The sequence below is a fragment of the Mobula hypostoma genome, chromosome 2, assembly GCF_963921235.1.
Source record: "Mobula hypostoma chromosome 2, sMobHyp1.1, whole genome shotgun sequence".
NCBI lineage: Eukaryota > Metazoa > Chordata > Chondrichthyes > Myliobatiformes > Myliobatidae > Mobula > Mobula hypostoma.
In genome coordinates this window covers 182,462,955-182,489,525 of record NC_086098.1, presented here as the reverse complement: position 1 = coordinate 182,489,525, position 26,571 = coordinate 182,462,955, and the positions used below count along the sequence as shown (strand labels likewise).

The window sequence follows — 26,571 nt, the reverse complement described above, 5'->3', positions numbered from 1 at the left end:
TCAGCAGCAGTACACCAACTATATTCACCTTACCCAAACAGAAAACTACTTGATGCTGATTGCCTAGGGTTTTGCACAGAGACCAAGCTCTACTGCATTAAAAGTTAACAACTTCATGTCAAAAGAGTAAACTTGTAATGAAGTGAGAGGTACTGCCTTAAATCATCTCTCCTCACAAACTGTGTGCAAATGTGCATAACCTCCTTTTATTGTTTCATTTGCTGAGGTACATGGAGAATGTATCTAGTACTTCTTTATTATTCTTGGATTTTCAATAAATACATATACATGTGTAGTATTGTATCAGATATTAAGACTGACTTTATCAAGTGCTACAAAAGCTCTAGTAAAACCTTACAGATATATGGCAGCTTTTTTCATCATTGCAAATCATATTTGTAAGTGCACTAAGAACTGAAAAGTGACTTCGAATCTCTGAAGAATGCAAAGTGAAGGGAAAAATTATCTTTTAAAATTAATTTAGGTACTCTGTATAATTTCATATTTATAAATCAGTTAAAAAGAATAAAAATGCCAGATTACTAAGTATTGTGTATCATCCATAAATTCAGAAATCATTTTCTGAAGACTATAGCTTATACACTTAGTATTAAAGACAATATTAGTATAGTTATTCATCCTTGGTGCATAAAAAGAGCTACTTTTTAATCAAAATGGAGATAGAAATTTTAAAAGCAGAGCTTTGCAGCAGTTTCTCTGAGTTGAGGAGCAACCAATCATCAAGAGGGATTTATTAGAAAGGGCCAATAAGAATAATTCAAGTGTAAGTGGTGCAGCCATTCTTAGAGCAGCCCTTCTTATGGAGTGTGCTGGTTGTGTGTGTGTGTGTGCGCGTGCGTGCGTGCGTGCGTGCGTGCGTGCGTGAGAGAGATTGGGTGAAGGGATTTAGAATGTATGTCTAGTGCACATTCTGGAGCAGAGAGTGGCGGTAATGCACCATTAAGCTGGATGCCAACCGCTGTAAAACAAGATACAGACAGACAGACAGGAGTGTGCCAGTCTTTAGAGTGGCTTTGGCTCATCAGGCTTATACAAGACCAGGCTTGGGTGAGGTAAATTGACTTTTAAGTTACTCTCTCTCTCTCTCTCTGTTCTTATTATTTAATTCCTCATCTATTAGGCATAGTAGTTTAGTGAGAATGGCTCCAAGGGCAGTGTTTTGTACTGTGTGTGTGATGTGGGAAGTCTGGGAGACCTCCAGTCCTGAGAGAACATATTAAGGAACTGGAGCAGGAGCTTGATGACCTTCAGCTCATATGGAAGAATGAGGAGGTGACAGATGGGAGCTACAGGTAGGTAGTTACCCCTAGCTTGCAGAGTAACTGGATGACTGTCAGGAGAAGGAGGGAAAATGCACAGCCAGTGCATAGTACACCTGTGGCCATTCCCCTCAACAATGAGTATACAACTTCAGATATTATTGAGTTGTTGACCTACCAGGGGGAACTACAGTGACCAGGTCTCTGGCACTGAGTCTCGTGCTGTGGCTCAGAAGAGCAGAGAGGTGAAGAGGACTGCAGTGTTGATAGGAGATTCCTTCGTCAGAGGAACATAGATGAGGTTCTGTTGCCTCAATACAGATGCCCAGATGGCATGTTGCCTCCCTGGTGCCAGGATCAGGGATGTCTTGGATCGTGACCATGGTATTTTCAATGGTAAGGGGGAGCAGTCAGAAGTCTTGGTACATACTGGCATCAATGACACAGGTAGACAAGGTGAGGAGGCCCTAAAAAGATATTTCAGGGAGCTAGGTAGATATCTGAGAAACAGTACCTCTGGGTAGTAATCTCTGGATTACTGCCTGTGTCACATGCCAGTGAGGGCAAGAATAGGGTGACTTGGCAGGTGAATGCATAGCTGACCAACTGGTGCAGGGGGCAGGGGTTCAGATTTATGCATCACTGGGATCTCTTCTGGGGAAGGTATGAACTGCACAAAAGGGACATGTTACACCTGAACCTGAGGAGGTCCTATATCCTTGCAGGCAGGTTGTCTAGAGTTGTTCAGGTGGGTTTAAACTAATTTGGCAGTGGGATGGGAACTGGAGTGCTAGTGCTGAAGATGAGGTAGTTGGTTTACAAACAGAGGCAACGTGAGAATACTAGCAAAGAGAGGCTGATGATAGGGCAAAATTGCAGTCAATAGGAAACGAAATTGAAAGGGATGAACACTAGACTGAAGGTGTTATATTTGAATGCGTGCAGTATACAGAATAAGGTTGATTAACTTGTAGCACAGTTACAGACTGGCAAGTATGATGTTGTAGGCATCACTGAATCATGCTGAAAGAATAATGTAGCTGAGAGCTTAATGTCCAAGGATGCACATTGTATCAAAAGGACAGGCAGGAAGGCAGAGGGGTGGCATGGCTCTGTTGGTAAAAAATGAAATTAAATCATTAGAAAGAGGTAACATAGGGTCGGAAGGTGTTGAATTGTTGTGGTGAGAGCTTAGTAACTGCAAGGGTAAAAAGATCCTGATGGGAGTTACATAGAGACTCCCAAACAGTATTAAGATGTGGTCTACAAGTTACAATGGTAGATATTACATGCATGCCAAAAAGGCAATGTTACAATAGTCATGAGAGATTTCAATATGCAGGTAGATGGGGAAAATCAGATTGGTGCTGGATTCCAAGAGGGGGAATATCTAGCATGCCTGCATGACGGCTTTTTGGAGCCATCTAGGGCATCAGCTATTCTGGATTGGGTGTTGTGTAATGAACTGGAATTGATTAGAGAGCTTAAGGTAAAAGAACCCTTAGGGACAAGTGTTCTTAATATGATCAAACTCACCCAGAAATTTGAGAAGGAGAAGCCAAAGTCAGATGCATCAGTATTAGAGTGGAGTAAAAGGGAATTACAGAGGCATGAGAGAGGACTTGGCCATAATTGATTGGAAAAGAACACTGGCAGTGATGACAGCAGAGCAGCAATGGCTGGAATTTCTGGAAGCACTTCAGAAGTCACAGGATATATACATCTCAAAGATGAAGAAGTATTCTAAGGGCAAGATGACACAACCATGGCTAACAAGAGAAGTCAGGGCCAACCCAAAAGCCAAAGAGAGGGCATATAATAGAGCAAAAATTAGTGGTAAGTTAGAGGATTGGGTAGCTTTTAAAATCCAAAAGAAGGCAACTAAAAAAAGTCAATAAGAAGGTAAAGATGGAATACGAAAGTAAGCTAGCCAATTGTATTAAAGAGGGTACCAAAAGTTTCTACAGATAGATAAAGTGTAAAAAAGAGGTGAGAGTGGATATTGGACCACTGAAAGACAGTACTAGAGTGGTAGTAATGAGGAACAAGGAAATGGTGGACAAACTGAATAAGTATTTTGCATCAGTCTTCATTGTGGAAGACACTAGCAGTATGGTGGAAGATCCAGGTGTCAGTAGTCATGAAGTGTGTGAAGTTAGCATTACTAGAGAGAAGGTTCTTGGGAAACTGGAAGGTCTGAAGGTAGATAGGTCACCTGGACCAGATGGTGTACACCCCAGAGTTCTGAAAGAGGTAGCTGAAGAGATTGTGCAGACATCAGTAATGATCTTTCAAGAATCACTAGATTCTGGAATGGTTCCGGAAGACTAAAAAATTGCAAATGTCACTCCACTCTTCAAGAAGGGAGGGATGCAGAAAAAAGGAAACTATAGGCCAGTTAGTCTGACCTCAGTGGTTGGGAAAATGTTCGAGTCAATTATTAAGGATAATATCTCAGGGTAATTGGAGGCACATGATAAAATAGGGCATAGTCAACATGTCTTCCTCAAGGGAAAACCTTGCCTGACAAATCTGTTGAAATTCTTTGAAGAAATAACAAGCAGGATAGACAAAGGAGAATTGGTTTCTGCTGTGTACTTGGATTTTCAGAAGGCCTGTAACATGGTGCCGCACATGAGGTAGCTTAACAAGATACTAGCAAGGATAAAGCAGTGGCTGATTGGCAGGAGGCAAAGAGTGGGAGTAAAGGAAGTCTTTTCTGGTGAGCAGCCGGTGACTACTGATGTTCCACAGGGGTCTGTGTTGGGACCAGTTCTTTTTACATTATATGTCAAATGATTTGGATGATGGAATTGATGGCTTTGTTGCAAACTTTACAGATGATACAAAGATAGGTGGAGGGACAGGTAGTTTTTGTGGAAGTAGAAGTGCTACAAAAGGACTTAGACAGATTAGAAGAATAGGCAAAGAAATTGCAGGTAGTAAGCAGTGTTGGGAAGTGAATGGTCATGCACTTTGATAGAAGAAATAAAAAGGGTGACTATTTTCAAAATGGAGAGAAAATACAAAAATCTGAGGCACAAGGGGATTTGGAAGTCCTTGTGCAGAATTCCCTACGGGTTAATTTGCAGGTTGAGTCTGTAGTGAGGAAGGCAAATGCAATGTTGGCATTCAATTCAAAAGGACTAGAATATAAAAGGAAGGATGTAATGTTGAGACTTTATAAAGCACTGGTTAGGCCTCATTTGGAGTACTGTGAGCAGTTTTGTTCCCCTTATCTTAGAAAGGATGTGCTGAAAATGGAGAGAGTTCAAAGGAGGTTCACAAAGATGATTCCAGGTTTGAACAGCTTGTTATATGAAGTGTGTTTGATGGTTCTGGACCAGTATTCACTGGAATTCAGAAGAATGAGGGGTGACCTCATTGAAACCTATCGAATCGTGAAAGGCCTTGACAGACTGCATGTGAGGAGGATGGTGAGAGGGTCTAATACCAGAGGACACAGTCTCAGAATAGAGAGGTGTTCTTTTAGGACAGATGAAGAGGAATTTCTTTAGCCAGAGAATGGTGAATCTGTGTAATTTGTTCCCACAGGGAGCTGTGGAGGCCAAGTCTTTATGTGTATTTAAGGCAGAGATTGATAGATTCTTGATTGGTCAGGCATGAAGGGATGTAGGTGGAAGGAGGGAAGTTGGGTCTGAGGAAAAATGGATCAGCCTTGATGAAATGGCAAGTAGGCTTGATGGGCCAAATGGCCTAATTCTGCTCTTATCTTATGGTCTTGGTTCACTTTAAGAAAGGTATTTTTAATGTTCTAAAGCATAAATTTACTTTTGTTGACAGAAAACAATCCATAAGTTAAATAAATAAGAAATCTTACCGCAGATTTGAAATCTGATAGTTAATTATATCCCCCTTTTGTTGATACCAAATACTTAAAACTTAGGAAGACTAAGAAGTTATGTGAAAATGTCTTACCCCTTTAAACAAGGGTTTGTAAAATCTGGCTGAAAAGCTTGGAAGATCCTACTCAAAACCGTAAAAATAAATGGAACATAGATATATAGGCAACAAAATTATTGCTTAATGCAAAATGATTTCATGCAATACTTCCAATGCTTTATATAAATATTAAAGCACAACCAGTTTATTACAAGACATTCTAACAATGCAAAAGATCCACAGCACAAGGGAAAATCAAATCAACATAGGGAGCATAATAATGATTGAAAACTAATTTTGCTATTTTCCAAAGCATAGGTAGTTAATTACTATAGCAAAAGGCCATAAGTGAAATTGCAAATGCACAACTCTATGGCATATACTACCCAAGTAACAGTCACAGTTGAAGGTAGAGGAATTAATAGAAAAAAGAATCAAAAAATCTCATTCACAATTGTTTTTCTAATTGGTTTTGTTACAACCTTTATTATGGAACTAATGGTGTATTACTTACAGCAGGTAGTAACGATTGCATGTTTTGATTAGAATCTGCTATTGTTGCCAAGTAAACCAAGTTTCTGTGCAGCATCTGTTGATATCTAAGAAATGGAAGAATACAGCTCATTTGAAAAATTAAGGAGAAATACTGTCCATACAAATCTTTCCATCAAATGTGAACATTAACAATAAACTCATGTGTAATTTCATTAATGGGGTGTATGGGGTGTCCAGGGAGGGAAAGCATCTCTGCTGAAGGGGCTTGTCATTTCCATTCAGGGCAGCACAGTCATCTTTGGTCCCTACCAGACACTCAGCTCTCACCTGTGGCTCTAAGTAGCCATTTGCATGAAACAGCAACCAAATCCAGGCAAGGTAAACCAGGTGTGGGTAGCCAGTGGCCCAATATCCTGGGGAGATAGGGACATGCCTGTCCTAGCATGCAAAGTCAGCTCCAGTAGACTGGCAGATGAGATCTACAGTGAGATCCAACAGTAGGGAAGGCAGCATTACAGCACTCCGTGGAGAATGAAGGGCATCACAAGGCACAGCAGACGTTATAGCTAGCCACTGCAATGAAGGTGACCCCAGTTTGTGATGTTCATTCTTACCACTGGACCTGGACTCCTGAGCATGCGAGATTGGGACTGCCCCAGTGCAACAGCTTTTCTACTCTCCTGCACGGATTTCCTGTCATCCAGTTTCATTACTGAAGTCTGCACAAGCTATAATTAATAACTAAAATCTATAATAATAAATGAAAACAAAAACTCTGAAAAATGCTTTAAATTTGAAGTAAAAACAGGAAATGCTGGAAACAGTCAGCAGGTCAGGCAGCATCAATGGAAAGAGAAGTTCAAGTCCAACACCATTCATCAGAACTGAATTACCCAGAATTAAATTTCCAAGGCTTTCTACAGGCCTCCAAAGACAGAATAAATACAAGTCATTACTTCCTAACTTAAGCAGACATTATTAGTGGACTTCAGCTCATTTCGGAGTGTTTCTAAATGTAATGTAGTCTCATATTGATTACTTAACTGTAAATATGTTCACAGAACTCAATGAGTACCACACTGCAGGAAAATGGTTTAACCTGTATGCAATTTTAAAGATACAGTATTTCAAAGTGCCTGACAGTCTATCAGAAATTTTGCCTCCTCACATTGGTGCAACATTCATTCATTTTAATAATTTTTGTTTTAGTCTTAAACTCCTCAAACAACATGAACAGTTACACAACTTGCAGGTCAAAATTAGGCACCCATGATACATTGTAGACAAATAATAGCAACATTTACCACCATCTGCAAATTCGTGGTTTGGCAATTCCTCACTTTGTCATTACTAACAAACCATGGAAACAACCATGGTTCTAATAGTTGTGTAGAAATGCATGTTTGGTGCAGAAACAAGCACACTTAAAAATGAGGTGGCATGCTGGTGAGGCAGCAATGCAGGACCAAGTTCCAGTGGTGGGAATATAGTTACAAATTTAAGGGGTATTCATTTAAAACTGAGGTGCAGAGGAACTTCTCTCTGATGATGGTGAATCCCTGGAAAGTTATGGGAGCAAATCATTGTGTCTATTCAAGGAAATCAATGTATTCTGTAAGATCAGGGACATAAAGTTTGTGGGCAGCTGGCAAAGAACAGATTAAGCCTGGGGCAGATTAAGCATAATCACATTAAACGGTGATAGGATTGAGGGGCTCTGACCTACTCTTATGATTAGGAATTCCTACGATTAGGAATGCCTACTGTTCCATGTCTAGACCGTACTTCAAGAAATCTGGGCACTTAACTGTTCTCCTCCTACCTGCATATAGGCAGAGGGTAAAGAACAAGGCTGCAGAGATAAGGACAACAAAGAGGTGGTTGAAGGAAGCTGAGGAGTGGCTACAGGATAACTTTGAGTTGGTAGACTGGTCCATGATCAAAAACTCATCAGAGGACCCGAACAAATACACCACGATTGTCATAGGCTTAGTAAAAACTGTTGTTGATGAGTGTGTCCCCACAAAATAATTCAGAGTCTTCCCTAACCAGAAGCCCTTGATGAACCATGACTTCTGTAATCTGCTGAAGGCTAGATCAGTGGCATTCAGGTCTGGGGATCAAGTTAAATACAAGGAGTCCAGTTATGTATGATCTCCAGAAAGCCACCTCATGTGTGGAGTGACAATTCTGGACCAAACCTGAATCACTGAAGGATGCTTGAGAGTTGTGGTAGTGCTCGAATACTATTATCTCTTACAAACTGAAACCAAGTGACATAGGTAACAACAAGGCTTCATTCCCAGAAGAATTCAATGCCTTTTATGCTTGCTTTGATCATCAAACCATGGAGATAGTTGCATGAATTCCCACAAACCCCATGACCCTGTGATTTCTGTCTCTGAGGTCGATATGAATGCATCCTTCAGGAGTGTGAACCCACATAAAGTATTCGGCCCATACAAGGTATCTGTGACCTATGCTGATCAACAGACTGGAGTATTCACTAAAATCTTTAATCTCTCGCTTTGGAAGTCTGAGGTACCTACTTCAAGCAGGCTTCAATTATATTGGTACCCAAGATGAACAGGGTAACCTGCCTCAACAATTATTGTCCAGTAGCACTTACATCAACTGTGATGAAGTGCTTTGAGAGGGTGATGATGAAACATATCAACTCCTGCCTGAAAAGAGACTTGGATCCACTCCAATTTGCCTACTGTCATAACAGGTCAACAGTAGATGCTATTTCATTGACTCTTCACACAATCCTGGAACATCTGGACAGTAAAGATGCATACATCAGGATGCTCGTCATTGACTATAGCTCCGCATTTAATACTATCTTGCCTTCAAAACTAATCAATATGGTTCAAGTCCTACACCTCAATACCTCCTTATGCAACTGGATCCTCAGTTTTCTCACTTGCAGACCCCAGATAGTCAGATTGGCAACAACATCTCCTCCACAATCTCCCTCAGCAAAGGTGCACCACAAAGCTGTATGCTTAAACCCCTGCTCTACTCACTTTATGCTTAAAGACTGTGAGACTAACCATAGCTCCAATACCATACTCAAGTTTGCCGATGAAACCACAGCTGCTGGCAGAATCAAAGATGGTGACGAATCAGAATACAGCATGGAGACTGAAAATCAGGCTGAGTGGTGCCACAGAAAAAATCTCTCATGCAATGTCAGCAAGACCAAGGAGGTGATTATTGACTTCAGGAGAAGGAAACCAGAGGTCTATGAGTCAATCCTCATTGGGGAACCAGAAATGGAGAGGGTCAACAACTTTAAATTCCTTGGTGATTATCATTTCATAGGATCTGTCCTGGGTCCAACACATTAGTGCCATTACAAACAAAGCACAGCACCACCTTTACTTTCCTAGAAGTTTGTGAAGATTTAGCATGTCATCCAAAACTTTGACAATCTTCCATTGATCTGTAGTGCAGAGTATATTGACTGGCTGCATCACAGACAGGTATAGAAACACCAACGCCCTTCAATGGAAAATCCTACAAAAATTCGTGGATACAGCCCAGTTCATCACAAGTAAAGCCCTCCCCACCATTGAGCTCTTGTTCATGGAGCACTGTCACAGGAAAGCAGGGACCCCCACAATCTAGGCCATGCTCTATCCTCACTGTTGCCTTCAGGTAAGAGGTACAGGAGCCTCAGGACCCATATCACCAGGTTCAGTTATTACCTGTCAACCATCAGCCTCTTGAATCAGAGAAAATAATTTCACTCACTCCATCACTGAACTGCACCCAGAACCTATGAACTCACTTTCAAGGACTCATCATCTCACGTTCTCAATATTTATTGTTTATTTGTTACTATTTTCTCTTTTTCTCTTTCTTTTTTTATTTGCAGAGTTTTTTTTGCACATTGGTTTTTATCTGTCCTGTTGAGTGCAACCTTTCATTGATTCTGAAACAAGAGAAAATCTGCAGATGCTGGAAATCCGAGCAACACACACAAAAAACTGAAGGAACTCAGCAAGTTAGGCAGCGTCTATGGAAAAGAGTAAACAGTCGACGTTTCGGGCTGAGAGCCTTTATCAGACTGTCTGTCTGTCTAGGTACCATATCCGATGCAGACACTGGTGACCATGGTTTTTCATGTAGATCTATCCCTCATTCTTTGGATGACTTCCATTTCCTCGACGTGTAGCCACCTGGCTAGGTTTTTGATGTACATAAGCCGAGGTCTTCCTCTGGGTTTGCTCCCCTCGATCTTTCCAGAGAGTATGAATTTTTCTAGTTCATCTTTCTGCATGATATGTCCTAGGAAACTGAGTTGTCTTTCTCTTATTGTTGGTATGAGAGATCGAACTGCTTGGGCTCTTCTAAGAACTTCTTCATTTGATGTGTGTGTATGGTCCATGATATTTTTAACATTCTCCTGTAGAACCATAATTCAGCTGCTTCTAGTCTCTTTTCCATTGCTGGGGAAATGGTCCAGCATTCACTTCCATAAGTCAGGATAGAGTAAATGTAGCACTGCAGTATTCTGTTTTTAGTGTACGTGCTAATCTTTCTGTCTGTTAATATGGTCTTCATTTTTTGGAAAGCTTCTTTCACTATTGCTATTCTGTATTTGATATCTGTGTCGCACCTGCCATCCCTTGTTATTAGGCTGCCAAGATATCTGAATTTGTTGACTTGTTTGATGTTTGTATTTCCGATCTTGATCACACATTATGGGATATTTGTCTTTCTGGAAATGACCATGCTTTCTGTCTTCTTGGTGTTGATTGAAAGGCCTCTGCGATTACTTTCTGCTGCCACTATAGTGAGTAGTTCTTGAAGTTTTGTTTCTGAGTCAGCTATTACCACGATGTCATCAGCATATCTGATGTTATTTATATTGTGACCTCCAATTGTGAATCCTTTGATGCCTTTGATACTTCTCAAGATATCTTCACTATACAGGTTGAATAAGTCTGGCGAAAAGACACAACCTTGCCTGACTCCTCTTATGATATTCACATACTCACTCACTTCTCCTTCTATTCTGATGGATGCTGTCTGGTCCCAGTATAAGTTTCTTAATAAACGTAATCTTTTCCATCTATGTCAAGATCTTGAAGCATTTCCAGAAGATCTTGGTGTCTGACAGTGTCAAAAGCTTTTGTATAGTCGATGAAACATAGGTAGATGTCTTTTTGCACTTGGATGGCTCATTCACAGATCATCTGTAGCATGAAAATTGCATTTCTGGTTCCAATGTTTTCCACAAAGCTTCATCAGAACTGGAGAAAAAAGATGAGAAGTCAGAGCAAGAAAATGGGGGGAGGGGTGGGAGAGGTGAAATAAAGGACTGGTAAGTCGATTGGTGAAAGAAATCGAGGGCTGGAGAAGGGCGAATCTGATAGGAGAGGACAGAAGGCCATGGAGAAAGGGAAGGGGGAAGAGGACCAGAGTAAGGCTATGAACAGGCAAGGAGATAAGGTGAGAGAGGAAAATGAGAACGGGGACTGGTGAGGGGGGAGGCATTACTGGAAGTTTGAGAAATTGATGTTCATGCCATCAGGTTGGAGGCTATCTGGACAGAATAAAAGGTGTTGTTCCTCCAACCTGAGCGTGGCCTCATCGCGGCAACAAAGGAAGCCATGGACTGACACGACAGAATGGGAATGGGAAATGGGACTAAAATGGGTGGTCACTGGGAGATCCTGCTTTTTCTGGCGGATGGAGCATACGTGCTCCACAAAGTGGTCTCCCAATCTATGTCGGGTCTCATTAATACACAGGAGGCCACACTGGAAACACTGAACATTGTATATTACCCCAAAAGACTCACAGATGAAGCGACACATCACCTGGAAGGACTATTTGGAGTCCTGAATAGTAGTGAGGGAGGGGGTGTAGGGGCAGGTGTAGTACTTGTTCCTCTTGCAAGGATCAGTGCCAGGAGGGAGATCAGTGGGGAGGGACGAAGGGACAAGAGAGTCGCATAGGGAGTAATCCCTGTGGAAAGCAGAAAGTGGGGTAGGGGGGTAGGGAAAGATGAGCTTAGTGGTGGGATCCCATTAGAGATGGAGGAAGTTACGGAGAATTACATGTTGGATGTGGTGGCTGGTGCGGTGGTAGGTGAGGACAAGAAGAACCCTATCCCTGGTACCGTGGCAGAAGGATGGCATGAGGGCAGAACTGCGTGTAGTGGAAGAGATGTGGTTGAGGGCAGCACTGATGGTGGAGAAGGGAATCATTTTCTTTGAAAAAGGAGGACATCTTCATAGTTCTGGAATGAAAAGCCTCATCCTGAAAGCAGGTGTGGCGGAGACGGAGGAATTGAGAGAAGGGGTTGGCATTTTTCCCAGTAACAGGGTGGGAAGTGGTATTCTCCAGGCAACTGTGAGAGTCAGTGAGTTTATAATAGACATCAGTAAATAAGTTGTCTCTAGAGATAGAGACAGAGAGATTGAGAAAAGGGAGGAAGGTGTAGGAAATGGGCCAGGCAAATTGAAGGCAGGGTGGAAGCTGGAGGCAAAGTTGATGACGTCAATGAGCTCCTCATGGGTGCAGGAAGCAGCACCAATGCAGTCATTGATGTAGCGTGAGAAAGGTTGGGGAGTGATCACAATATTGGCTCATTTGGACAAAAGAACATAATTCTACAGATGATTTGGGAGTAACTCCTTTTGATATCAAAGTACTATTTCAGTGGCTATGCCATCCTGGTAAAAACTGATGTCAAAGGGCAATAAAGGGGAAATACTCTAGTTACACCTAGTTGCATTGCAAGAGGTCAATCATCTTGGCCCTAGACAACACTGTATGAGTTCCTCTGTCATCTTCAGGTGCTTCATCCACTGTTATCCTTCCATTACAAGGTCAGAAATGGGATGTTCATTTTTAACTGAAAAATATACAATTCCTTTTGCAACTTCTCAGTAAATAGTACAGCTTCTGCCTGCAGACAGCAAAACCTGGAGCTGATGAGCAGCAAATAACATTTCTGCCACAAAGGTGCTAGGTAACAACTATCACTAAGGAGGAATTGTCGTCATTCAATGACTCAGTCCTCCACCATCAATTCCCTGGAGATCACCAGTGATCAGAAACTCAAGTGGACCAATCAGAGAAATATCACAGATCTCAGAGCAGATCAGGTGTTGGGTGACTCATTTCCTGACACATCAATGCTTTTCCATCATCAACATTCACAAATTCGGTGTGATGGAATATACTCTGCTCGGCTGAGTGAGTGCAGTGACAACAGTTCTCAAGAATCTCAACACTATCCCGGATAATGAACCCCCCTTCCCCTACTTAAATGTTAACCCATTTGGCACACTTAAAATTAATTCCATCCAACTGATGCACAGAGGCTACAGAGCCTCTCTAAAAAAAAAACCTGGGCTTTTTTAGGGTTTTTTAGAGCCTCTCTAAAAACATCTGCAAAATGCACTGCAGTTACTCACCCAAATACTTGGATACACCTATTAAACTCATCAAAAAGGGGAAGAACAGAGTATAAATGGGAAAGCCAAAACCTCCAAGTTCCTCTCATCCTGACTAGGATATATCTTATTTTCCCTTCATCACCTGGAGTCTCAATCCTGGAAATCCCTGTACAAAAGCAGTATGGCAGTATCTTCACCAAAAGGTCCGTAATAATTACAAAGGCAGCTCACCAGAACCTTCTTAAGAACAATTAAGAATTGACAATAAATGCTGGCCTTGCTGCAATGCCCAAATCTTGAAAACAAATCTAAGAATAAGTATTGTCTCTGGAATGTACACCCAGAAACAACAGGCATACAATACCAAGACGAGAATGTTATTTCCAATTCTCATTCCCGTTCTGACATGTTGGTCCATGGCCTCCTCTTGTGCCATGATGAGGCCACCCTCGGGGTGAAGGGGGAAGACCCTATACTCTGTCCAGGTAGCCTCCAACCTGATGGCATGAATATCAATTTCTCCTTCCGGAAAAAATATCCCCCATCCTGTCTTTCTCTATTCCCCACTCTCGCCTGCCTATCACTTCCCCCGGGTCCCCTCCTTCTTCCCTTTCTCCTATGGTCCACTCCCCTCTCCTATCAGATTATTTCTTCTCCAGCCCTTGATTTTTCCCCACCCACCTGGCTTCATCTATCACCATCCAGCTAGCCTCCTTTCCCTTCCCCCACCTTTATATTGTGGCATCTTCTCTTTTTCTTTTCAGTCCTGAAGAAGGGTCTCCACCCAAAACATCCACTGCTTATACATTTCCATAGATGCTGCCTGGCCTGCTGAGTTCCTCCAGCATTTTATGGGGGTTGTTTTGGATGGTTGTTTCCATCATCTGCAAACTTTCGCATGTTTAGAATAACTAATACTCTTAATAGTATTTAGCCTTTAAAGCTAGCACTTAAGAAAAATATAAAAAGTAGCATCTATCATTTGCCAATATTTTGCTTGAATAAAGCAGCTTACAGTGAATCATCTATTAGCTAACCAAGATGCCGACAAGAATAAACCTTCATAACAAAGAGTAATACAACTTCATTATTTATTTTATTGCCATCATCATAACTTATCCACAAAACTTCCATAACATACAAAGTATATTTCAGCAAGCTCAGTCCTTTAAGAAGGGTCCTTGGGAACATTCCCTAATACACCTTCTTCACTTGCACTTTTCTTCCAATGGAAGATAAATGATCTTATCAAACAGAATGACTGTTAATGTTGGCAAGTCCAAATATTTATTCACAGATATTTTATTATTTTGCTTAAGGATGAGTCTGCTCAAGTGGACCTGCTTCTTAATTAGAAACTAATTACTTCTATCCTCCTCTTATTCTAAAGTGATGTCCTTAGATTTTAACATTAAATTTATATCAGTAAAATGACTGTAATGATTTTCTTCCATGGAACTGCATTCCATGCCTGAGATCAGGTTAGTTTGTTGATTTCCCTTTTTATGTAAAGAACTACATTCATCAGATCTCACTGTTCAAAACAGTGGCATGGCATGAATTATCTTTAATGACAAATGAATTTTCATCACATAATTATCTTGTGTACATTGATGCACATCCCAGGAGAAATAAACTCCAAATTGTGCAAAATAAGCAATACTAATTGCAGCGGATCCTCCTCAGTGACTCAGTGTCTATTGACTGGAAGTAGCTCACTGCCATCCTCTAACATGTCAGGAAGCAAGAACTTTAATGCTCCAAATACTGAGTAGAATGAAATATGTAAAATCAGAAAAGAGTCAATAAAATAGAACAGTAGGCAAGGGAAAATTTTAAGAACATAGCATCACAAGCGAAATCTTAAACTATAGTTAGCTGCTAGATTTGTGCTTTAATTGATAATAGCAACATAGTAGATAATTCCTCCTTAAATTCAGAGTATATTGGTCAGGGCATGAAGGGATATAGGGAGAAGGCAGGAAACTGGGGCTGAGAGGGAAAATGGATCAGCTATGATGAAATGGTGGAGCAGACTCAATGGGCCAAATGGCCTAATTCTGCTCCTATCTTATGCACATGGTTTAAATAGGGAGGGAAATTAAGTATGAGAAGGCATCAAAATCCATATTTAATTAATTATGCAGCTCATTGTATTTCTGTATCTAATTAATCACCAACTTTTTATCCAAAGGGGATCCAGAAGGATATTTCTTAATACACTTCTTCCATTTAGTAAAATTAGTTAACTTATTAAATTTATAAACATTTCAAAATTATATTAACTTCTGAAGTCTTAATAACTTTCAACATTTCAGAACATGCAAAAATCATTGAATTTCATTCTGCCACACTCCTTTCATTTTAAAGCATCATAATTTTCCTTTGGATTTTACATTAATTTAAAATCACTTCAATCCATTCTTCATCAACTAAAAGCCTTTGACACAACTATTTCTAGATATTCCTACAAATAATATCAATAACTGGGAGGGAAAATATAATCATCTGAGCAAATTAAGTGCTGCAGCATGTGACAGACTTACTGCCTGAATTTCAAACTACCTTTCGATGTAAAGTACTTTATCTTGTAAGCTGGCTATGTACATATGAATTTACATTATATGTACATATACCCTGCCTCCCACAAATATCTGCACTTATACTACTTGAGTCAAACCTGAAATGAAGACTTGAGTCTCTAAAAATGTAGAATTCCTTAAAATTACAGAGTTGGCATCAGGCATTCTATAAGTCCAAGACGTAAACTTCTGACCCGGAAATGGAACATGACAAATAAAATGAATGATCATGGGTTCCCAACCTGGTGACCACAGACCTCTCACATAAAAAAGGTTGGGAATCCCTGATACGGAGCAACAGAAGCTCCCACATTACTTCTCTTCCTCCTTTTTGCCCTGTCATCAGCTGGACCATTCTTGTAAATCTAATTGATGTTAATAATTGGATTTAGCAAACCAAGTACTGTTTCCTGGAACAACTGTGTAATTATAGCTCCAATGCCATTTTTAAGTTTGCTGATAACACCACTGTTGTTGGCTAGATGAAAAGTGAGTACAAATCAGCATATGACCTAGTCCATCACAGGTAAAACCCTCTGCACTATTGAGCATCTCTACAAGGAGCACTGTTGCAGGAAGCAGCATGCAGGACCCCCACCATCCAGGACATGCTCTCTTCTTACTGTTCCCAGCAGCATGGATGTACAGGAGCCTCAGCACCCACAAAACCAGATTCAGGGACTCCTATTACCCCTCAACCATCAGGCTCTTAAACCACAGTGGATAACTTCACTGACCCCCAACACTCAACTGATTCCACAACCTATAGACCCACTTTCAAGGACTCTACAATGCATGTTCTCAATACATATTACTGACTTATTATTATTTTTTCTCCTCTTTTGCACAATATGTCGCATTTTACATGGGTTGTTTGTCTACCTTCGCTGTGTGCAGTTTTTCATAGATTATATTGTGTTTCTTTATATTTACTATGAATGCCTACAAGAAAACTAATCTCAGGTTCGTATGACAGTGAGGCCAAGTACAGCTCCAACACCATATACAAGTCTGCTGATGACACCACTGTTGTGGGCCATATCAAAGGCGGTGATGAATCAGCAAACAGGACAGAGACTGAAAATTTGGCTGAGTGGTGTCAAAACAACGACCTCTCACTCAATGTCAATAAGATCAAGAAACTGACTGTAGATTTCAGGAAAGGGAAACCAGAGATCCATGAGCCAATACTGTACTCATTGGAGGATCAGAGGTGGAGAGGGTCAGTAACTTTAAATTCCTGGGTCTCACTATCTCAGAGGACCTGTCCTGGACCCACCATGACAGTGGCTCTACTTCCTTCAGAGTCTGCGGAGATTCAGCATGACATCAAAACCCTGACAAACTTCTATAGATGTGTGGTGGAAAGTGTACTGACTGGCTACATTACAGCCTAGTATGGGACACCAAATGCTTTTGAGTGGAAAATCCTACAAAAGGTAGTGGATTTGGCCTAGTACATCATGGACAAAGCCCTTCAAGCCATTGAGCACATCTATAACATCGTACTAAAGCAGTATCCATCATCAAAGATCCTCGCCACCCAGCCCATGCTCTTTTCTTGATGTTGCCATCAGGTATAAGTGCCTCAGGACTCACACCACCAGATTCAAGAACAGTTACTACCTCTCAACCATCAGGCTCATGAAAAAGAGGATAACTACACTCAATAATTGAGATGTTCCCACACCAATGATCTCACTTTAAGGACTCTTTATCTTGTTTATATTTGTATTTGCGGAGTTTGTTGTCTTCTATGCTCTTGCTCTTCCATTAATCCTGCTTACAGTTACTATTCTATAGATTTGCTGAGTATGCCTGCAGGAAAAAGAATTTCAGGGCTGTATGTGGTGACATGTACAGTATGTACTCTGATAATAAATTTTACTTCGAACTTTGGAGAGTATATTGACTGGTTGTATGATGGCCTGGTATGGAAACACCAATGCCCTTGAACGGAAAAGCTTACAAACAGTAATGGATACAGAGCACCTTTGAGCACATTTACATGGAGTGCAGTTGCAGGAAAACAGTTTCCATCATCAAGGCCCCCACTATCCAGGCCATGCTCTCTTCTCACTGCTGCTATCAGGAAGGATACTTGGGTCCAAGTTCAGGAACAGATATTACCCCTCAACCATCAGGCTCTTGAACCAGAGGGGATAACTTCATTCATCTTCAGTCACCCCAAAACTGACTGTTCCCACAACCTATGGACACAATTTAATGGACTCTTCATCTCATTTATTTATTTATTATTTTTCCTTTTGTATTTGCACAGTTGTTTTATTTTGCACACTGGTTGTTTATCTATCTTGTTGTGTGCAGTCTTTCATTGACTCCATTGTGTTTCTTTGTATTTAAAGGTTTCAAAGGTACATTTAATGTTAGAGAAATGTATACAGTATACATCCTGAAATACTTTTTCTTCGCAACCATCCATGAAAACAGAGTGCCCCCAAAGGGTGAATGACAGTTAAATATTAGAACCCCAAAGCCCCCCCCAGCTCCCCCCCCGACGCATAAGCAGCAGCAAAACTTGTGAATACCCGCAAGGAAATGAATCTCAGGATTGTATATGATGATGTATATGTATTTTAATAATAAATTTACTGTGAACTTTGAATTCAAAACACCATCAACTGCTCTAGAAGACACGGATGTGCTCCCTTAGCATTATGCATTGATGCTTTCATAACAATAACTAAAATGATAAACCATTCTACTGAAACTATTATAACACTTTAAAAAGTAAGCTTTAAGCAATAAATATTCATCCATACTTTCCTTCCTCATTAAATATTTAGACTCTGGTAATTGACCCATGGAATATGCTTAACGCTCAAGAAGTAATTCCTTTTTGAAGGATCTATTCCCTAATAAATACTCTTCTAGCTATCATTTCATAAATTCCCACTTCCCGGTTTATTTTAAGGAAAGAAAAGAAAACCAGATTACTAAAGAGACAAAATTATATCCAAGACACTAAACAGTGATAATAGTAATTACTATAATGGGAGACAAAAGAACATCAGTAAGATGGAATGCAGGACAGAAAAATCAAGCACTGAGACATTCAATGTGAGCAATCAAAACGCAAGCAAAAAAAAAAAATTAATTGATTCAGATGAGTAAAATAATTTGTTAGAGTAGCCAGATAGATACCACTTCCTCTGCTGCAACAATCTAGGAATTGGGCATTACATTAAAAATGGTGCCATTGTCAAGGATGATGTCAAAAGTTAGATTATGCACAAAAGATAACGGGTCCTTGGTGCCAAAGATCTGTGAAGTTGAGGGTCAATTCAAAATTTTAAGGGTATTAACAAATTATGAAATCAAGGCAAGTAAATGAAATTAAGATAGCAACCAGCCATGATCTAAGTTAATGTAGAACAAACGTCCAGTGGTTGACTATGCTATTCCAACCCGCATTCAAAATAATAATGGTTATACTTGTAAAGTTTTATACATCTAAAATGATCCTATAAAGTCTTCTTTAGGAATAGTGATAGGGACGAATATGCACAGCTGAGTTCTGCAAAGATTGGTACTAAACCCGCAGCTTTTTATTGACATATACAATAATTTGGACTTGGGTGTACAGGCCACAATTTCCAAATTACATAAAACTTAGAAGCATAGTTAACTGTTACAAGTATAGCACAAATACAAGAGATTCTCTAAATGCTGGAGGTCCAAGGTAACACACAGAAAATGTTCAAGGAACTCAGCAGGTCAGGCAGTATCTATGGAAAGGAACAGAGTCGTTATTTTGGGTCAAGACCCTTCATCAGGACTGATGGAGGAGAGCAACACATTTCATGAATATATCATAGATGGTAGAAAGGAAGGAGAGCTGGTAGATAAAATTTAATGCTGAAAAAATGAGAACTACTCTGATAGGAATGATAGAAATATGACATATAAACTAGATAACACAATTGTAAAAGGGATACAGATGTGGTGATGTACATGCATGATTTTGATGGAAGTGACAGTGGAGGTTAAGAAAATTGTTGAGAAAAGCCTTGAGGATCCTGGGCTTTATAAGCAGAGGCAAAGAACAAAAAAGCTAAGTATTTGATCACAACTAAAACTTTGTGTCACATTCCAAGTATCACTCTATAAAAAGCATGAATGTTAAAGAAGTTTCAAAGGTGTTTGACAAAATGATTACATGGATGAGGGACTTTCATTATGTGATGATAATGGTCTTTCTGGGACGGGGTGGCCACAAGGAAACCAGAAAACCTGGAAAATGAAAATGCATATGTCACAAAGCTTGTCATTGACTACAGCTCAGCATTCAACACCATCACCCCATCAAAATTCATCACTAAGACCAGGGTCTCAGTACCTTCTGTCCAACTAGATCCTTCATTCCTTCACTTGCAGACCACAGTTAGTATGGATTGGCTCCAACATCACCTTCACACTCATCATCAACACAGGTGCGCCACAGGGCTGTTTTACTCATTTGATGCCTATCACTATGTGGCTCCAATGCCATATTTGAGTTTGCTGATGACACTATTGTTGTTGGCTAAATCAAAGGTGGTGATGAGTCAGCATGTAGTAGGAAGACTGAAAATCTGGCTGTGTGGTTCCACAACAACAACCTCTTACTCAATGTCTTCAGGAGGAGTAAACCAGAGGTCCATGAGGCAGTCCTCATCGGAACATCAGAAGTGGAGAGGGTCAACAACTTTAAATTCCTTGGTGTTATAATTTCAGAGGGTGTGCCCTGTGCCCAGTACGCATACAATTACGAAGAAAGCAAGGTAGCACCTCTGTTTGTGAAGATTCAGCATGACATCTAAAAGTTGCCAAACTTCTGTAGGTGTGTAGTCAAGAGTATATTGACTGGGTGCATCATAGCCTGGTATGGAAACACCAATGCCTTTGAATGGAAATTCCTACAAAAAGTCATGGGTATAGCCCAGTCCATGACAGGCAAAGCCCCCCGCCCCCCAGCATTGAGCATATCTACACCAAGCGTTATTGCAGAAAAGCAGCATCCATCATCAGAAACCACCCCACCACCACCACCACCCGAATCATGCTCTCTTCTCACTGCTGCCATCAGGAAAAAGGGACACAAGCCTCAGTATTTACACCACCAGGTTCAGGAACAGTTATACCCTCAATCATTTGGCTCTTGAACTAAAGGGATAATTAGTGTGGTCTTTCACTAATTCTGTTGTGGTTATTATTCTATTATGGATTTATTGAGTATGGCCTCAAGAAAATGAATATTAGGTGATATATATGTACTTTGATAATAAGTTTACTTTGAACTTTGTCAATGTGGAGCAGGGAGCGATTCTGCAAATCTGTCAGGAGCAAAGGATGTTTGGAATGAGGAGGGTGGAGTGCCAATGGAGGGGAATGGGACAGGTAGCAGAGAAGGACTGCCAGGAGTGGTAGGGAAGGTGGCAGGGGTGCTATCACACCCAGTCCTGAGAGACCAAATTGATTCCAAACAATTTGTTTACTGATCATTACAGAATATCCTTCCCGCTCCCTCCCCTCTCCCTACCCCTTTTCCCAATCATGATTCCCCACTCTTAGTCCACAACAGAGATCCATATCAGAATCAAGTTTATCATCACTTACATATGTCAGGAAATTTGTTTTTTTTTGCAGCAGTACAGTGCAATACCTAAAATTACTACTGTATACTACATTGCAAAAATCTTATATGTACCTAAGACTTTTGCACAGTACTGCACATGGTAACATATACATACTTCAACAATAAATTTACTTTGAATTTTTGTTACAGTTATTCAAAGTATATCTGTATCAAAAGGGTACAATTTAATTAGATAGAGAGAAAGTGTTTCCATTGGTGGAGAAATCTATAGCTTGGAGAGACAGACTAAAGACTAAGGCACAAAATCCAGAAGAGACATAAGGAAAATATTATTTTTGGATTGGGTTTGGAATACACTGCTAGGAATAGGAGTGGAGGAGATTCAATTAATAATGGCACTCTTTTAGAGTGTGCTTGGTGGAGTATAATGATCAATTAACTATATTTTATTTAAACTGGAGAGAGAACAAAGGTTTCTGCTGCTTCATTTCTGCCCAGTGCAAGTTGTAATCTGCTTCCTTTTACCACAGAATTTTTTATTTTATTTTCAACTTAAAGAGTTTTGCAATACAAAAAGTTGACTTTAGAGTACTTTCCATGTATTTACAAAAGGCTGCAGCGAACCATGCAGGTCTTATGCTGGTAACCAAATATCTACAGAATTGTAGAGTCAGCAAATGATTAAATTCAAACTTTATTCTACAGGGATAGAACATATAGTATAAAACATATACTTTGTTGGGGTGGGGACAGGGAGGTACAGTATTGCAAGTCAATTGTGGGATTTAGCAGCACCACAAACCATCAAAGTCAACCATTCATACAATTAGCAACACCATCTAAGACTACTCATTAGATTTTCTGAAAAAGTATAATCTTACGAGTTTTTTTAGTGGTAAGCTTTCCTACAGCTACCTGAACATCTGATCTGAACAGCAGTCCCATCCTCCACGGATAGTAATATTTCTACAAAAAAGTTTTAACATTTAAAAACATTGAATCACTGTTAAATCATTAACAATACTGTTACATCTGGAAGAAACTTTTAGATTTGAGTAACACCAGATCTTTCACTGCTGTTACAATTCTAATCTCATTAGCTACAAACACAACCAGATATCTGACTACTTATGTTGGATAAAGATTGCCAAATCAGAACTGTGGTAGTTCACAGTTATCTTAATGATACCTCAGGAGTGAGAATTAAACTAGCCCCAACCAATAAATGTCAACTTTAAGAACGTGGCTAATTTAATGCTACTACAATGTTGTCAGACACAGAAAACATTTCCAAGCAACTTCACTTCAATCCCACCACCTCCCCAGCATTAAAAAATCAAGCCTTTCATATTCCAGATGCAGTGATATTTACTTCTCTTCTGGTAGATAGGATGTTAAATGAGACTTTGGCATTTTCACTTAAAACAATGTTCAAAGTGACAACAAACTTACTGAGAACACTCTGCAGTTTTGCCTTTACTCTGGTAATCCATGATACACTGTATCAAATGATTGTTTTCATCCAACATCTAAAATCAGAAATAATTAAAAATATTTCAGTTATATAGAAGAAACAGAAACCAAATCTTACAATATAGTATAATTTAGTACTATTAACATGTAATTATACTCAAATGGGGTGCAGTTCTGATGGATTATTAAAACAATACTCATGGTAAACAAATATGTTTACAGATCAGCCTCCAAATTATTACCTGCTTTACAATTGTAGTTCAGTGTAATTGTTAAAAGTATTTGAAGTCCCTTATATTAAAATATCTGTTTTGCTGACCAAATGCAAAGATGAAAAACAGCTTCAACCTCCGTACTGATGGAAATACAGAGCTTCGAAATAGGTTTCTAATTAGGAGCTTAAAAGTTATATTTGATCTACAAAGGAAACCAGTTTTCTGTTGACAGCTGGGACAACCTTCTGTTGATCACTTGAGAGCAACTTATTTATCAGACATACCAAAAATATATAACGTTCCATATCAAATTCCAGAGAAATGAAGGGTTAGGGCTATTTCTGGAAAAAAAAAACAGTATTCTTTGATCATCTGGTCTAACTATCAATTCTTTAAAATGGAAGAATGAGATTCTTCTCTTCTGTCATTCTACGAACAACGACACACTACTCTTCAGTCAGCCTGGCAATAGAATTAGTGAAGACTCAGCCAACTTAGTTTTTACCGGGAGTTGGAACCAAGTGACATATGTATTTAGAGGCAACCAATTACTGAAAATTCCACCAACCAAATCAAAATGTTTAGAAGGTATATTCTAGCTAACTATTCAGTACTTTCATGAGTCTCTAGCTGAATGTACTCCTGTGCCCAACCAATACATTATGTAGTGGATGAGAGACATTGTCCAAGATGGCATGCAACTTGGACAGCATCCTCTTTTCAGACACGATGCTGAGGATGTTCTACGAGTCTGTGGTGGCCAGTGCTATCATGTTTGCTGTTGTGTGCCGGGGCAGCAGGCTGAGGTAGCAGACACCAACAGAATCAACAAACTCATTCATAAGGCCAGTGATGTTGTGGGGATGGAACTGGACTCTCTGACGGTGGTGTCTGAAAAGAGGATGCTGTCCAAGTTGCATGCCATCTTGGACAATTTCTCCCATCCACCACATAATGTACTGGTTGGGCACAGGAGTACATTCAGCCAGAGACTCATTCCACCAAGATGCAACACTGAGCGTCATAGGAAGTCATTCCTGCCTGTGGCTATCAAACTTTACAACTCCTCCCTTGGAGGGTCAGACACCCTGAGCCAATAGGCTGGTTCTGGACTTATTTCCATCTGGCATAATTTACATATTATTATTTAATTATTTATGGTTTTATATTGATATATTTATACTCTATTCTTGGTTGGTGCAACTGTAACGAAACCCAATTTTCCTCGGGATCAATAAAGTATGTCTATCTATCTATCTATCTAACTAATCAACACTAGATCTTTTAAAATTTGCTGGTTCCATCTATCATTTCTTTATTTGAGAATTAGATAACCCTAAAATTAATTATTTGGTCCATTGGCACAAATGCAAAATCAGATTGTTCCACAATGAAATCCTCTATTCTCAATGGACACATTTTCAGAATCTGGAGAACTAGACCATGAAGATCTTGAGATACAATAGCTGCACATGGGATGGAATTAGGAAGGGAAGAGAAAATTAAGAATCTATGTAAAACTAATCACTCATTCCGTTTTATACATGTATAAATCATAAAACTTTGCTATTTGTTTTGACTTTCAACTTCTCAATTCAACAGGAAACCTTTGCCTATTATTCTTCAAATAGTTGCCCGTAATACTAACTTTGTATCTCATCTTAAAATAGAAAATTAAATAGACTATTGGCCTGATATTTCAAAATGACTAACTTTTTTTCTGAAATTATATGCAATTAGCCTCTTTAAAACTTCCACTATTTATTTGTCATTTCTTCCAGGAAAAGCAAGATGGCAGAAAGCTACAGAAAGAGGGAGCGAAATCATGCAAAATATTAACACTGCTGGTTACTTGGCTAAATCCTGGCACATATAACACGAAGGCAGATGAGCATCCTATCTAATTTGCCGTTTGAGCTCTTTGTGCTCCGTTATGCCGAAGGCGCGCGCGATACACCGAAAATAATCAGTTCGATCCTGATAAATAACGAGATATCGATCTGGTTAACCGGCTGCACACATCAGAGGGAAATCCGCGCTGAGATATGATTGCAGCGCAGTTAGCATGAGCGAGGGTGTTCTCATCGGCAGTGACAGAGACAGATGCGAAGTGCTGGGTGTTTAGCAACAATGCTCCCTCTCCATCGGATGGCAGCACGATGGTTTGCTGAGCGGGATGCTGATGAGGTGTTGATCGCTGTCTGCACTGACACCTTTTCTTCGCCATTATTAATCCGCGAAACTGCCATCATTTTCCCACCAACACGGCATCGCCCTCCCCTCCCAAGCCCTCACGCCCCTCCACTCTACTCCACTCACCTATTCCGGCTCCTTCGTTACCACCAATGCCTAACTCAATGCAAGGCAGCATCTGGATAAAGTTTGGTTATATGCAGCACGAGTGGGGAGGAGAGGGGGGAATTGAATAAAAAATCTAATGCTTCGTTGCCCACTGTACATCGTCTTAACCCGTCAGAAACCGAGGTTGCAAGAAGCTTCCATCAGCATCATGAATATGGTCCTCTTTACAAAGCAACTCCATTTGGAAGAATTGTTAAACTATTCGCAGATTGTAAGTTTCAGTTCATTACTCAGATACGTTCTCATAATAATTTAATAAATGAGTCAATCTGCAACATAAAACACAACCTCCTTCACCATTTTAGCATTTCCATTCCTGACTAAATTAGCACTTACATGAATCAATCGTTGATTGTATGGCTTAGCACCCTATCGGTCTTAGATGTTTCCTTGAAAAAAATACGCAGGGTTTATTTGATCGGAATTGCAATTATTTTTAGGGAAAGTGTTAGAGAAAATATATATCATTCAGTGATTTACCGGCTTTCAAACACTGCAAATAGGAAATATAACTAACTGCATGCACATTTGGCATTATTTGAGATAAACGCGCGCGTTAAAAAATCACCTGTCAATAATAAGGGCGCAATGGTTTGGTTAAGTACATGTGATCAGTGTTATTTTACAGATTAAGAAAGAAAGGAAAATCAAATATCTACATTTTAAACAATGAAATAGAATGATGCACTAGCTCCTTAACCTCCTTTGCCCCATGTGTCTGCACTATCATCACACCTTGCTTTGTTCAGAGCTGCTGCATTCACAATCCTAAGAGTTGGGGGAGGAGGGGGGGGGTGGATATCACTACTGTCCCCAATCAGAATCTGTAAAGATGAAATCCCGCATTTCAAAACTGAACGAAATGGACCATCTCTTCCGAAGAATAAATGACAATTGCTGAATTGCACTCCGGGCAAGGAATTTCATTTTTAAAAATTAATAATTGCCATTTGCAGATTTTTCCGCCGAGAATAACAGAATGCAATATAAATAATAAGACGTTTACCTTTTGAATGGTAGCTTGAGTGACCTCCCCTTTCCCCCGCTGACGAGCTGATGCAAAGGCCACCGACATGATGCTTGTTTTCCACAGGCTTACGTTGTATTTGATCTAACTCGATTCCCGGCGATGCTGACACGGGGGTAGAAGCGGCGCTGGTGACTGCGGACGCGGCGGTCGGGCAGTTGCTGAGCAGCGGCTGCAGCTGCTGAAGGACCGGGGCAGCGACACGGGCGGCTGGA

The 26,571-nt window shown here is 40.1% G+C and overlaps 1 protein-coding gene across 4 annotated transcripts in view; it reads right to left on the bottom strand.

The window, feature by feature from the left end:
* Window positions 1-26,525, bottom strand: part of LOC134342727 (calcium-responsive transactivator-like) — a 99,643-nt gene extending 73,118 nt beyond the window's left edge. For all 4 annotated transcript variants that reach the window (XM_063041203.1, XM_063041206.1, XM_063041205.1 and 1 more), the window contains exons 1-3: window positions 26,336-26,525; window positions 22,733-22,809; window positions 5,698-5,782 (exon numbers count right to left, since the gene is read on the bottom strand). In XM_063041203.1, the coding sequence (XP_062897273.1) occupies window positions 5,698-5,782; window positions 22,733-22,809; window positions 26,336-26,404 (231 nt within the window). In that variant the 5' untranslated portion in view covers window positions 26,405-26,525. The remainder of the gene's footprint in view (window positions 1-5,697; window positions 5,783-22,732; window positions 22,810-26,335) is intronic.
* Window positions 26,526-26,571: the final 46 nt, after the last annotated feature.